Below are 13,477 nucleotides of genomic sequence, written 5' to 3'. Positions count from 1 at the left end.
CGGTGCGTTTTGATCCTTCCTTCCCGCCTGGCTCAGTGACGGTTAATCGTCGGTTTCCAGTTACAAATGTCCCCAAAACGCTGCGTTTTAAGTTATAAAAAAAAAAACCTATGCTGAAACCCTGATTCAGCTCCGTGTCTCCTCGGTGCAACATAGGTGACGCTCTATATTGGCGGCAAAGACGTTGTTGCTTAAACAGACTCTGCAACTCTCCTCGTGCAGCGCTTCGATCTGAATCTCAACAGGTTAACATGAATATTCTGTTTACGCTAGATTCTTTGCGAACTTGTATTTCATCCATCTCCTCATCATCGTTAGTGATTTTGATTGATTCTCAATATTCTGGCATTTTCATCGAAGTCTGTATTGTTCTTATTGGAATATTTTCTACTGCTTCCCGTTTTGGAATTATGAATCGATGCTCATATGGTTGTAATTGGAAGAGGTAGCTCAAGATTCCATGAAAGTTGTTCTTCGAGGGATTATGCTTTGAAGTCCCCTTTCTTTTCCCCGTGGAGCAAACTTAATATTAATGTACAGATTTTTCGTGTTCTCTGAACGTTTCTGTTCTGAAATGTTTTTTCTTCTTGCAGTTTTGCGGGAGAGAGTATGGATTTGAATGGACAACAGGCTGTGGAGCAACAACGGGAAACTCAGAAGATTCAGATATACTCTACCTCTACTACTGGAGTTTCTCCTTTCTGGAGAGGTCTCTCTCTCTCTATCTCTATCTCTCTCTCAAGCAGACGTGCAGTCCCTCATATATCACATTAACTCTCTTTCATTCTTGCAGAGAAGTATGAAAAAGATGCTAAGAAGTACTGGGATATCTTTTATAAAAAGCATCAAGACCGAGTAAGTTACTGCTTGGCTAAAATCATTTTGAACTTGGATTGATTCTTGGTATCTGGAGTATTTATTTGAATAGCATTTTGAAAAGCTCATCGCTCAATTTTTGGCTGATTTTCTTTTTGCTATTGTGTACAAAGCTGCTGATGTAATTCACTCACCTTCAGAAAATTTTGAAATTTACTCAAATAGTTTCAATTTTGTTCTTTGGCTATGCATAAGCTTTAGTTATAGCATGGTAATGGTATTTGCTTCCATTTTCACTTTTTAGTTTTTCAAGGACCGACACTACCTGGACAAAGAATGGGGCCAATACTTTTCTGTGAGTTCAGCATGTTGCGAGGTTTAGTTGTAGCATTCTTTTTTTCTTGTGTTATGGAGGCCTCAAATGAACTCAATCGTTGATATTTTGTGGATCTTCAGGGAGAAGAAAGAAAAGTTGTTTTGGAGGTAAGTGATCAATTCTTGTCATTCAGTTCAATGTTGCCCGATTATCCATATCTTAGAATAAAAAGCTCCCTACCATTATCTTTCTTTAGGTGCTAGTTAGTATTTCAAATTGTTTTTCTTTTCCCGTTCAGGTTGGCTGTGGAGCAGGAAATACTGTTTTCCCCTTGATTGCTACATACCCAAATGTTTTCATTCATGCATGTGATTTCTCACCACGAGCAGTGAATTTAGTCAAGGTTTGGTGGCATAATGACTTCACCCTAGCAATTTTTGCTTAAAAGTTTTGCCTTTTTGTTGCAGCCCTGTCTCATTGCCTTCATGTTCTAACTAGTATTTTCTTAGCTTTTGGAATTTGATAATGATAAAAGTGGCTTAGGTTGGCTAAATGGATTAGCTTGCTCATGCAGGCACATAAAGACTTCAATGACGACCGTGTTGCTGCATTTGTTTGTGATCTTACTGCTGATGACTTGAGCAACAACATTTCTCCATCGTCGGTTGATGTAGTAATGATGGTAATTCACTGAAAATTACGACTTGCAATCTCTATTGAATATATCATCGTTATTTTACTAGCTTTGTATGTTGATAATAATAATAATTATTACTATTTTTTAAGTAGCTAACTTATTAAGCAGATTTTTGTTTTGTCTGCAGTTTCGCCAGAGAAGATGTCCCTGGTGTTGGGAAATGTGAAAAAAGTTTTGAAAGTAAGAACTCATTAGCACCCATTAACATTCAATTTTTGTTTTTAATCGTGTCTTGTTAAGAACGGTTGATGATCCAATGAAATTTCATCTTTCGTTTTTTTCAGCCTACTGGATGCGTTCTTTTTCGGGACTATGCAACTGGTGACCTTGCTCAGGTATCTAGAATATGTTTTATCGTTTCTTTTGTCTGCGTGTGCTATTCTGCTTTTGTTCATCTCATGCCAACTGCCACATCTTATTATGTATTATTTGAAGGACCTCTTCCTTTTTTATCAAAACGCTGAAAGAAGAGTTTACAAATAACAGTGTTGCTATAATATATGTTCAGTTTCCTTCTAATTGAATCTATGGATGAGTTGCCGAGTCTGTTTAATCAAATATTATTTGATAATTCGATAATTTCCATGATGGAAGCTAAAGCATCCTTTTTTCTGTTACCACGTCCCTCTCTTTTTTGTTGGTTTTTATACAAGATGTTTATGTCCTTTCACCATACGGTTCTTAAGTACATATGCTCTTTATCTCGGGGTCTCATTGACAGGAAAGATTTGATTGCAAAGATCAAAAAATCAGTGAGAACTTTTACGTCCGAGGAGATGGAACTGTAAGTTACACTCTTTTCATGCTTACAATAATATGCTCTTTTGTTGGTCAGTTTTTAATCTCGATGCCTCTACCTCGGTCAGCGTGCTTTCTACTTCTCTAATGAGTTTCTTACAAGTACATTTAAAGAAATTGGATTTGATGTTAAAGAACTTGACGTATGCTGCAAACAAGTTGAGAACCGATCGAGGGATTTGGTCATGAATAGGTAAATACTTTTGTACAAATATTTCCACCTTTTTCTTGAATAAATTAATTAATTTCCTGTTGGTTTCCTCAGATTGGATCAAGTCTTATTCACTTCATGCCCAAAATTATGCCTAATTCATATTATCCACAGTTTTGGTTATCATAGTTGTTAATTTAGTTGTTTTGTCAAATAGCCACTTAAGTGAATTTGAATTGCCAGGTTCAAAGTGCTGTAACCGATTATTGCCCCACGCATTAGGTGATGGGCATGTTTTGCTTCATATTGAAATTCAAACTCATTATATGGGTGCATGCGTGATGTCCTAACCTACGTAAAGAACTTGCTGAATCTGAAGTTTGATTTAAAACTCATTAGATCTGAAATGTTTAAATTGATTCTTTGCTTTTTATGTTACGAATTTAGTTTTTAGGGCGAGGCATTTTCTCTAATAGTAACTCTTTCTATTTATGATTTAAGGCGATGGGTCCAAGCTGTATTCAGCCTTTCTGAGTTTGCAACTCCAGAAGCTGGTCTTAGGGCAGGCTTGCCCGATAAAGCTAAAACCCAGCCTAGGCCCACGGAGAACCGTTCAGAGGTGCCTGTCAACGATTTTGAACTCGACTTCTCCGAGGGTGTTGCAATTGATATGTTTGGAATCTCACCTTCTCAGGATAATGAGGTGTGTTTATCCATGATAAAATTCTAAGATTGCCCCCAAATATTTTATGATCATACAAACTACTGTTCTTTTCATTTATTTTCAACAATCTGGCCACCCATATTCTAAACTCTACTTGCGTCCAATCATTTGATTTTCTTAGATTATCAAGGTGGATGTTAGAGGATGTAATTTCAAAATTAAAGTTCTCTCAAAAGAGTTCCAACATACCTGCAAATCCACTGGTTTGATGCTGTGGGAATCTGCTCGTTTGATGGCCTCTGTCCTGGCAGAAAATCCCGCTATATGTGCTGGAAAGAGGGTGTTAGAACTGGGGTGTGGCTGTGGAGGAATTTGCTCTATGGTTGCTGTTGGCTCCGCTAATCTTGTAGTTGCCACCGACGGAGACCCAAGTGCTCTAAACCTATTATCTCAAAATGTAACCTCAAATCTTGAGCAGCATTGCCTCACAAAACTAATTACAGAGAGACTGGAGTGGGGAAATAGCATCCATATTGAAACTATCAGAGAAATAAGCACAGGAGGTTTTGATGTCATCATAGGGACAGACGTCACGTATGTTCCTGAAGCTATTTTGCCACTGTTTTCAACTGCAAAAGAGCTCATCTCGTCTAGCAAGGATTCCGAATGTGCATTGATTCTTTGCCATGTCCTGCGTCGGGTCGATGAGCCAACAATCATTTCCGCTGCTCGTCAATTCGGTTTTAGGTTGGCTGATTCTTGGACTGCAGGAGTGTCGTCTAAGTCATCCCAAAACATTGTGAGTTCTTGGTTCGCTAAAGGAGATTGGGAGCATTATATCCCAACTACTGCTTTGAACATCATGTACTTCCTCCTAGAGAAGTGAGCATCAAGCTTCATATCAGCTTTTTCTATCAGAATCAGTATGCGAATCCGCTGTTTATGATATTCCATTTTTCAAACAGACGATATTGTATTAATTCTGGATGGCTTTGAGTTATTATTTAGGGTTTATCTTAATGTTTTAATGAACATGAGAAGGGATTTGTTTGTACAAGTGAAACAAGGGAGTATACTCGTGGAATTTATGAAATACCTATTGCACTTGTGGATTGATGATTATAGATGCTTCTTTTGTAAACAAACCTAAAAAGCTTAGAGCAGTGTCCACCCATGGAGGATGATCTTCGAGCCAAATTTCGTTCGATCTATGCCACTGCACGTGAGAAGCTAACTCGTGAGTCACTGACCTCGTTCGCTTAGCGAGCTTTACCAGTCAAAAGATTCCAAAGAATTCGAAAATCTGTTTCACCTCGAAACGAATTGCTGCCTCCAGTGCTTTGGTGGTTCCATGGTGTAGAGCTATCGTCTCAGCAAGCTCAACATATCCGATCACGAATCCTACTGTCGTTGAGCACAGCCTTATCGGATTGACGATTATAGTTGATGCATTACATCATTTTACAACGGTCCTAAGGTGATTTTACTAATATAGTGAATACTGAAAATGTGAAATTTTTTATTTTTCCTTAGAAAAAACACGTAATTTCTTATCTCATCATTCGAAATCGCTCTTTGATACCACTTCTTCGCTAGAAAACCAAATAAACAACGAGCACTTTTCATTCAAAATTTTGAAGAAAAACCACATTTGAGGAAGAAAAAAATCTTCTTTGATGGGGTCGTTTTGTTTTCTTTCTCTAATAATTAAATCTTTCAATGAAACTTATGAACTTCTTACAAAATAATGGCTTCATTCAATTCTCTTCCTGCCTTTCAAGTTCTTGAAACAAATTAAAGTTCAAATTTTTAACATTTTTTTCTCAGAATCGTACGTCCTTTAACTTGAGAAGAAGAAGTTTCATACATATTCTAATAATAACATTAAATATAAACTCATATTGTTACATGTGAAGAGCATAATCAAGGAGTAGGACTTCTTTTGTAAGGATAAATTGTTTAATAAAACAGTACTTGTTCTAACAATCTCTTACAAACCCACTTCAACAAAACCCTAAAATATTACAAAATTTGAAACATTAGATCACTAAAGAAGCAAAACAATGATCTTCAAGAACAAATTCTTGATGAAACTTGTTTGTAAATCCAATACCAAATTTAACTAAATGTTTTCCATTTGCAATCACATCGAGTTACGACCTCAATAAGAAGAGAAAACGCTATATTTCACTCGTTGAATTGTTGCGAGCGAAACAAACAGGGCGGGCTTTGGAAGAAGCGATCTGTTATCAACGAAAACATCTTGACTAATAATTCAAACTCTTACATATTCCAAATCTCTTTCTTTTAGAAGTATTTGAGAGATTGAACACGAAGAACAAGAATTCTTGATATTCTTTACCGATCGTTTAAATGCGTGACGTATATCATCTTCAACCCCCAACAGAAATAGATCTTCACAACACATAGAATTGTTCAGTTTCTCCATTAATTAATAGTTTAAATGATGGTAATTACATCCAATTAACCTACAAATAAGAACCAACAGATTAGGTTAAGAAAAAAAGGTAAAGATCAGATCAAAGAACAACCCAAATCCATAAAAATTTCAAGAAAAAAAATGTTCAGCTGCATGTTACATCAACTGGGTTTGTGTTTTACAACAAACCCATGTGGTTAATTGCTTGGATTGATGAACTGATCCTTTGAATTTGATATCCACAATGGAAAAAGATTGGATCTTTAGAGCTAGCTACACCAAAACCTGTAAAGCTGAGTAAGTAATCAATAGATGGAATCAAAACGAGTAGCAATTTCAAAAAAGATCAAAACTTTAGCAAACCCATATGAGAAAAAACAGAAATTGTAGAGAGAGAAGAGGCAAAAACGGATTGAAAGCCAAAAAAATAGAAAAAAGAAGAGAGAGAAACGGTGGGGTGACAGATAGAGAGTAAGCACAGAAAGCTTCAAGCATGAACCCTAGCATGCAAGAAAGTGCCTTATGTGCTCACTCTCTTCTGTCACCTCCTCCTTACCCTAAATTTCAATTCCAAAAACATTGCTAAAATACCCTCCAAATCTTGAGGTGAGGGGTGGAAATGCAATTTTGTATGTTTGGAAGGACTTGGCCCTAAAACCCAAAAGCTGTTCCACTTAATTGGAACAATTTAGGGCTGTGGGTGAGTTGTTGTGTGGAGAGGGAGAAGTACTGTGGGGTTTATATAGAATTCAAAAAGGGGAGGGAAAATTAAATAATTAAATTAAATTAATTAATTAACTAAATTAAATTAAATTAAATTAAATTAAATTAAATTAAATAATTAAATAATTAAATAAAAGGGGAGGTTGCATAATGGTGTGGAATTTTAAAAGTGTTTATCTTCTATTGGATGAGTTTCTATTATTTTATTGCCAATTCACAGAGCAAAAGTATGGAGTGAGATGGGAAAATGTTATCCTTTTATTTATTTATTTATTTATTTATTTATTTATTTATTTTAATTTCATTTATTAATTTTTTTTACCGTTTCCAATGCATTCTTGTAAATATAAATCTTATTCTCTCTCTACATTTACAGTGCATCTAAGCTCTCCCATGCTTGCTGATCCCAATATGTTTTTGTTTTCATTGAATATTCTAAGGGACAAAACAACCTTAGGATTTGCAAACCTTGATCTTGCTTGCCGGACGACCAACCCTCCTCCTCAGATAAAGATATCTCCGATGTGTCTCTCCCGGCTTGAAAGAACTGGTGTACCAAACTTTCGATCACTCTGTTAGATGGTGGGGCTGACAACCTGACCAGCTAAGAGTAACTCCAAGGTTCGGTAATCTTTTTCTACTTGAGCTTTCTCGGTTTGGGGATTGGATGCCCGAGAACCATATCGAAGAGAAATACATGAATAAACTAAGATCGCGGTTTAAAAAAATTAACAGTATGTACTGTAACAAGATAAATCTACGCCATTTTTACTAACTCAATTATAGAGAACTCTCATATTAAGTATAAGCGGACTTGGTAATTAATTATATGGTAAATGGTTTCTTACATGTGAGTAAGAACAAAACATGTTAACATAGACCTTTCACTTTTAGAAACAGTTCGAGTTAAGTAAGTAATGTGGTCATTCGTAGGGTAAATGTCGGGTGTGTTTTAAAAGCCAATAATTGGGTGATATGACTTCTAAGTCATGATTACAAAAGTCGATTAGATCGTATATAATTCAATTAATTAATATATATTCTGTAGCTGCTCAATCTCACTGCTAGTAAATATTGTCCGCTTTGACTTATTACGTATCACCGTCAGCCTCACGGTTTTAAAACACATCTACTAGAGAGAGGTTTCCAAACCCTTATAAGGAATGTTTCGTTTTTCATTTTTCTCTTTGACGGATGTGAGATCTCACAATCCACCCTTCTTGGGGTCCTGCGTCCTCGCTGGCACACCACTCGGTGTCGGGCTCTTATATCATTTGTAACAACCCAAACCTACTGCTAGCAAATATTGTCCGCTTTGGCTTGTTACGTATCGTCGTTATCAGCCTCATGGTTTTAAAACGTGTCTGCTAAGTAGAGGTTTTCACACCCTTATAAGGATTGCTTTGTTCCTCTCTCTATCTGATGTGGGATCTCACAATCCACCCTCCTTGTGGTCCCGCGTCCTGGCTAGCACACCATTTGTAACAACCTAACCCCACTACTAGCAAATATTGTCCGCTTTGACTCATTACATATTGTTATTAGCCTCATGGTTTTAAAACACATCAGTCTCATGGTTTTAAAACACATCAGTCTCATGGTTTTACAACGTGTCTGCTAAGTAAGGTTTTTACACCTTTATAAGAATTGCTTTGTTCCTCTCTCTAACTGATGTGGGATCTCACAATCCACCCTCCTTGTGGTCCCGCGTTCTCGCTAGCACACCATTTGTAACAACGTAACCCCACTACTAGCAAATATTGTCCGTTTTGGCTCGTTACATATCGTTATCAGCCTCATAGTTTTAAAACGCGTCTACTAGGGAAAGGTTTTCACACTCGTTCCTCTCACATATTCTCTCGACTAAATTGGAAATGGACACAGGAGAAACAACCCTGAAAACCGTGAATGTATTTTTTTCTCGATATTCTAAGAAATGTCCACAAATTGGAAATCGACAGGGGACGGCAAATAATAATTAAAAAAATGAGGGTAAAGTTAAAAGAAGAAAACATTTGATGCTTAGGGATTACATAATTGAGATTAATTAGGGAGATTAAAGTGTGTATTAAGAGAGAAGCAATTAGCGTTTAAAGAAGGGATTAAGAAAATGAAAAGAAAAGAAAAGTAGAAAGGAAGATGCAATGAATGAACCAATAAGGGTTAAACACAAGAGGGGAAGCCCACGCAACGGCGCTAAAGTATATATGCTTTACAATTTATTAATCCAATTATCTCATAAAGCAAAGAATCGTTGACTATTTTTATTATTATTTTCTGCAAATGCATGCGACTGCGAGTGCTTCACCTTATTTCTGCAGATGCCTTTTTTTTTTTTTTTTTTTTTTTTTTTTAATTCATTTTTCATTTATTTTCCATAATAATTATCAAACTAGGTGAGCATTATCAAACTAGGTGCTCAACGGGCGACTGTGCGACCTTCAACTGGCATACATCCAGCAAGAAGTGTCGTGATGCGATCGAGAAGCAGAGTGCATCATCCAATACAGTGTACGTTAGGGTTTTGATAACATCATCCAATGAGATCGAGAGAGATAACATGTTTTTTTTTTTAATTTTGGAGAAATTAAGAAGAGGGTTTTGTTTTCCGAAAGGAGAAAGTGTGTGTGAACTTTTCATAGTAGGGTTACCCTTTTGGGATAGTGGGAAATGAGAGGATGCTTGCGTATTATGATGATTATTCTTCCCCAACACCCAACTTCCAAGCCAACAAAAGAAATGACAAAGCTTATACCCACTTTCAATTTAGCCTTTAATAATGCTGCCTAACCTAACTGAGAGGACAAGTGGCAGACAAATACCCCGAGTCGTCGTGTTCGTCTACTCGTGTCTCTTTAGTGTCACTCTTCTTTGACCGAGTCGTTTATTTTTTTTTTTAACTAAATACCCGTTTGAACTTCTTGGACTCTGGAACACCCAAGTCGTCGTATTAGTCTACTCTATCATTTCAACATGAGATCCTCAACATCTAGAGTAAGTCACCGTTCTTAAACCGGGTTGTTTTTGTTTTTTTTAAACCAAATACCCGTTTGAACTTCTTGGACTTTGAAACACCCAAGCCGTCGTATTAGTCTACTCTATCATTTCAACGTGAGATCCTCAACATCTAGAGTAAGTCACCGTTCTTAAACCGGGTTGTTTTTGTTTTTTTTAAACCAAATACCCGTTTGAACTTCTTGGACTCTGATATTAGTCTACTCTATCATTTCAACGTGAGATCCTCAACATCTAAAGTACTGGGTTGTTTTTGTTTTTTTAAAACCAAATACCCGTTTGAGCTTGTGAGAGTCGGAAGAGGTGAGTTAGTCGTGTTGGTTATAAAAATTGTGGGGGCAAATGGGAAAGGCATCTTGTGGGGTTTGTTTTTATTTGTTTGGTAACCCTAAATGGAGGCAGAGTTGGCATGTAATGGCGTTTTGATAACTCTGCCCGCATGCACTTTCGGCTACAGGCCATGCGAGTGGCAGAACGTGGGAGGGAGGGAGGCAATGGGCAAGCAAAGAAAGCCCTTTTGTTTTTTTTAAACACAAAAAAGTGATGGCCTTTGGGTTGGGTTCAGAGGAAACCCAAGGGATCCCCACTACTACTAGAATCAACATGATGGTGACGATGGGCATTTCAATTATTGGGTTCTCTTTCTTTCTTTATGCACAACCATTCTATTTGTGGTCCTAAACTTCCCATATTCTGTGGTTAGGGTTCTTTTCCATACACAAATGCCCATTTTACACTTCTCTAGAACACCCTCTAAACTTTATATTCTCGAGAATTTAAATAAACCCAGATACGTTTGGGTTGGTTTTAATTATACCCGCACTAGCTACCCAGCTTAGTGATGTTCGTGGGATATTTTCGAGTCAAAACAAAGAAGGGTAGACGTAATTTATTGAATTTTTTGTGTTTTAGCTCGATCGAGTGTGTGTGTTCGTTGTGCGATCTTATGAAAAGTTGTATAGATATAAGAATATTAGAGGGAGATGGAAAAGGCCAAATACAAAATGACATGAATTATGGGAAAATGGAAGAGGGAAATGAAAATGGGCACAGAAGATGATGGAGAGGCAGTCAAAGATATGGGCAGATTTAAGTCTGTGGATGAAGTTATGGCGGAGGCAAGCTGACAGTTTGACGCCATGCAACTGGTTGTCCTGCAGCGGCACCGCCACAGATCGGCTGCCGCTGCCACTGCCTCTGCTGCTTGCCGCCCACCATGCACATCACCTCATCCTTCATGCTTCCTCCCTCCATTGGTTGGCTACCTGACCACGATGGTCCGAGAGCCAGGAACCAGACCGAAAATTTTCCATCTTTATTTACCCTCGTGGTAGGAATCACATATCTCCACAATAGTATCCACTTTGAGCATAAACTCTCGTGACTTTACTTTCGACTTCCGAGAATACTTCATACCAATGGAGATGATCATTACCTAAATTAACCTCAACCGTTCTAACCATGTTCATTAAAGTTAAATTGGTTTAAATTTGAATTTTAAAATATTAATTCATTAAAGTTATTGTTAGTAACGTTGTACTGAATGGGAATCAATTTTTATCTAAAGAAAAAAAGAGTGAGAATATATTAAATTAATAAAAACGTACCAAAAGCATAAACAAATAAAAAAAAAATAGAAAAAAAGTTGTGGACCCATTTTTCACCAGTTTTATTATATAAGACCAACCAATTAAAAAATTAATAATTAATTTATATTATCAATTTAAATTCTAAACTTATTTTTAGTAATTTAAATTTATATAATGGGTAGTTTTGAATTTTAATTGATGTAAGCCGAAATCATTGGGGGCATAAATGAAATTTCACCTAAATTTAGGTTTTTGGGCCGTAAGCTTTGTATAATCCATTTATTCCCAGTCCTGTAGGCTTTAAGTGGGTATTGAAGATGGGCCTTTACTAGAACGAGGCCCAATGTGACCCAGACCAATGTTTCAGTCTCAAAGCCCAAACACAAACTGTGGGCCCATCCCTTTCTTTCCATTCCTGTAGGCTTGAAGTGGGCTTTACTTCCATATTGGAAATGGGCCTATACTAGAACTAGGCCCAATGGGCCTAGACCAATGTTCTGTCTCAAAGTCCAAGTCCAAACTGTGGCAGCTTAAAAAATAATTTTTGAAAAGTCATTATAAACCAACCAACCCTTCATTTGACTATAATAGAACAAACAAACAAGCGTTAATGGCTTTGAGGAACAGTGATGTGTTAAAAAGCTTCAAAGCAACTCGAGAACCTAGCACGAAAATTGCATCGCTAATAACACTTTCTTCGTGGCCTCTTGATCTTGATATCTCACGACATTATGAACCCAGCTCACTTACTGTTTTAATGGATGAATAACCCAACCCTTGTAACGTACTACAGCCCCACGTGGCGAAGAGCCCACATCAAGGTGTCAAACCGTTCCGTCGATGTGAGCTCTTGGATAACTTTTATTCATTGAGCGACGGTGCTTACACTCGACATAGTCCACTTTAGACGTAAACCGGTGCAATTTTGTTTCAAGATTCAACCCAAAAAACCAACCACACTATATCCACATCTAACCACTGATATGTGGGCTGTGTCTATCTATCCAAAGTTGGTTAAAACCTTCACAAATTCTAAACAAAAGCATGATGTTTGAAATGTAAAATCATTGAATCAGTCATCAAGCTATGAAAGTCTGAGCTACCAGGCTGCTAAAATCAAACCACTTCTGTTCTATCCACAACAAATCCCAGCATCCCAAAAACATTCAATTCGAAGTGTTCTTATGCTTATCAAGATGAACATTACAATTGTTGGAATTATGATGAGAAAGCACTTACGGAGATTAAGGAGAAAGAGAGGCAAATGAATCACCACCACCCATAAACCACCTGTTCGCATCTCCGCTTCAGCCATCGGAAGCTGTTTCTGAAAGACCCCTTCATTTTGCCTTCCACAGAGTACATCTTGTAGCTAGCGACCCTCTTCTTCCTCTGAAATTCAGGGTCCGACAAGCTCCAAGACTTGGGGAAAGACCCACCACCCTTTTCCCCTTTCTTCATCTCCATCTGGGTCTGCGCATAAGACGCAGAATATGGCCTCAATTCGTATGAGCTTCGAGGGTTTGTGGCGTAGTTGCTCTCTGTGTTGATGTCCCCGCCGAACCCATTTCCATGCGGCCTGTAATCTTCCATGGGGATTGGGAGAGGAGGAAATTTAAAGGGTTTGATCTTAAAGGGAAAAGAAAGGTTAATTTGAAGAGCACAGCCCTGGGGAATGATGGAAAATGTGGGGTCCGGATTTGATTTTCTTCGTTTCTTAGCGTTTCTCAGCGCTCGGATTGGCTGACTTTTGGAATTAAGTCTCGGTGGCGTGTTCGTGCTGCGTTCATTGTTGTTTATTGATTAGACATTTCAAAGCTTTGATTAAGCCCAGCTTTTCCGTTTGGAACAACATGAATTAGTGGATTATTGAAGATATTCTAATTGTGAGGCTCAAAGTGATATATCACCCGTTAAAACAGACAATATTTATTAGAATATTAGATTTTAGTTGTTACAAATGGTATGAGTCAGACATGAGCGATGAACACTCACCACAAGAGATGAATTGTGAAATCCATATCAAATGGAGAGGCTAATGGTTGGACATTGAATGAAGTGCCAGCAAAACATTGGCCCCTAAATGAGATTGATTATCTACTAGCAGTAGACTTGAATTGTTACAAATGATGTTAGAGTCATGGTTGTGTGTCAGCTACAACAATGGACCCTAGAGAGGGAAATAATTAAAATTAATGTTAGTGTACTTGAAGAAAATAAGCTCCATCAGCCAATAAAAAGGTGACACGTAGGCAGGTGAAAAGAGTG

General features: G+C 37.5%; 1 protein-coding gene across 2 annotated transcripts; it reads left to right on the top strand.

Moving 5' to 3' along the window:
• Window positions 1-88: 88 nt before the first annotated feature.
• Window positions 89-4,564, top strand: LOC111797082 (S-adenosyl-L-methionine-dependent methyltransferases superfamily protein). 2 transcript variants are annotated; one of them, XM_023679978.2, is made up of 13 exons: window positions 89-245; window positions 594-709; window positions 794-855; window positions 1,121-1,192; window positions 1,273-1,299; window positions 1,431-1,535; window positions 1,707-1,814; window positions 1,938-2,009; window positions 2,114-2,164; window positions 2,551-2,613; window positions 2,696-2,820; window positions 3,280-3,481; window positions 3,624-4,564. In XM_023679978.2, exons 2-13 carry the CDS (start codon window positions 610-612, stop codon window positions 4,326-4,328), a joined length of 1,692 nt encoding a protein of 563 aa, XP_023535746.1. In that variant the 5' UTR covers window positions 89-245; window positions 594-609; the 3' UTR covers window positions 4,329-4,564. The 2 variants fall into 2 exon arrangements, with proteins under 2 accessions (XP_023535746.1, XP_023535747.1); XM_023679979.2 differs by having other exon boundaries at window positions 90-245; window positions 1,121-1,171.
• Window positions 4,565-13,477: the final 8,913 nt, after the last annotated feature.

The sequence above is a fragment of the Cucurbita pepo genome, chromosome 6 (assembly GCF_057944985.1).
Source record: "Cucurbita pepo subsp. pepo isolate OVF chromosome 6, ASM5794498v1, whole genome shotgun sequence".
Classification (NCBI taxonomy): Eukaryota; Viridiplantae; Streptophyta; class Magnoliopsida; order Cucurbitales; family Cucurbitaceae; genus Cucurbita; species Cucurbita pepo.
Note: the sequence above shows the minus strand (reverse complement) of the source record. Positions and strands in the feature narration are given on the sequence as shown.

Excerpts from the sequence above, each read along its gene's own strand:
- LOC111797082 (XM_023679978.2), top strand. The coding sequence starts at position 610 with ATGGATTTGAATGGACAACAGGCTGTGGAGCAACAACGGGAAACTCAG. Across the intron at positions 1,815-1,937 it reads CGGTTGATGTAGTAATGATG|ATTTTTGTTTTGTCTGCAGT; the intron begins GTAATTCACTGA and ends CTTATTAAGCAG. Across the intron at positions 2,614-2,695 it reads ACGTCCGAGGAGATGGAACT|CGTGCTTTCTACTTCTCTAA; the intron begins GTAAGTTACACT and ends TACCTCGGTCAG.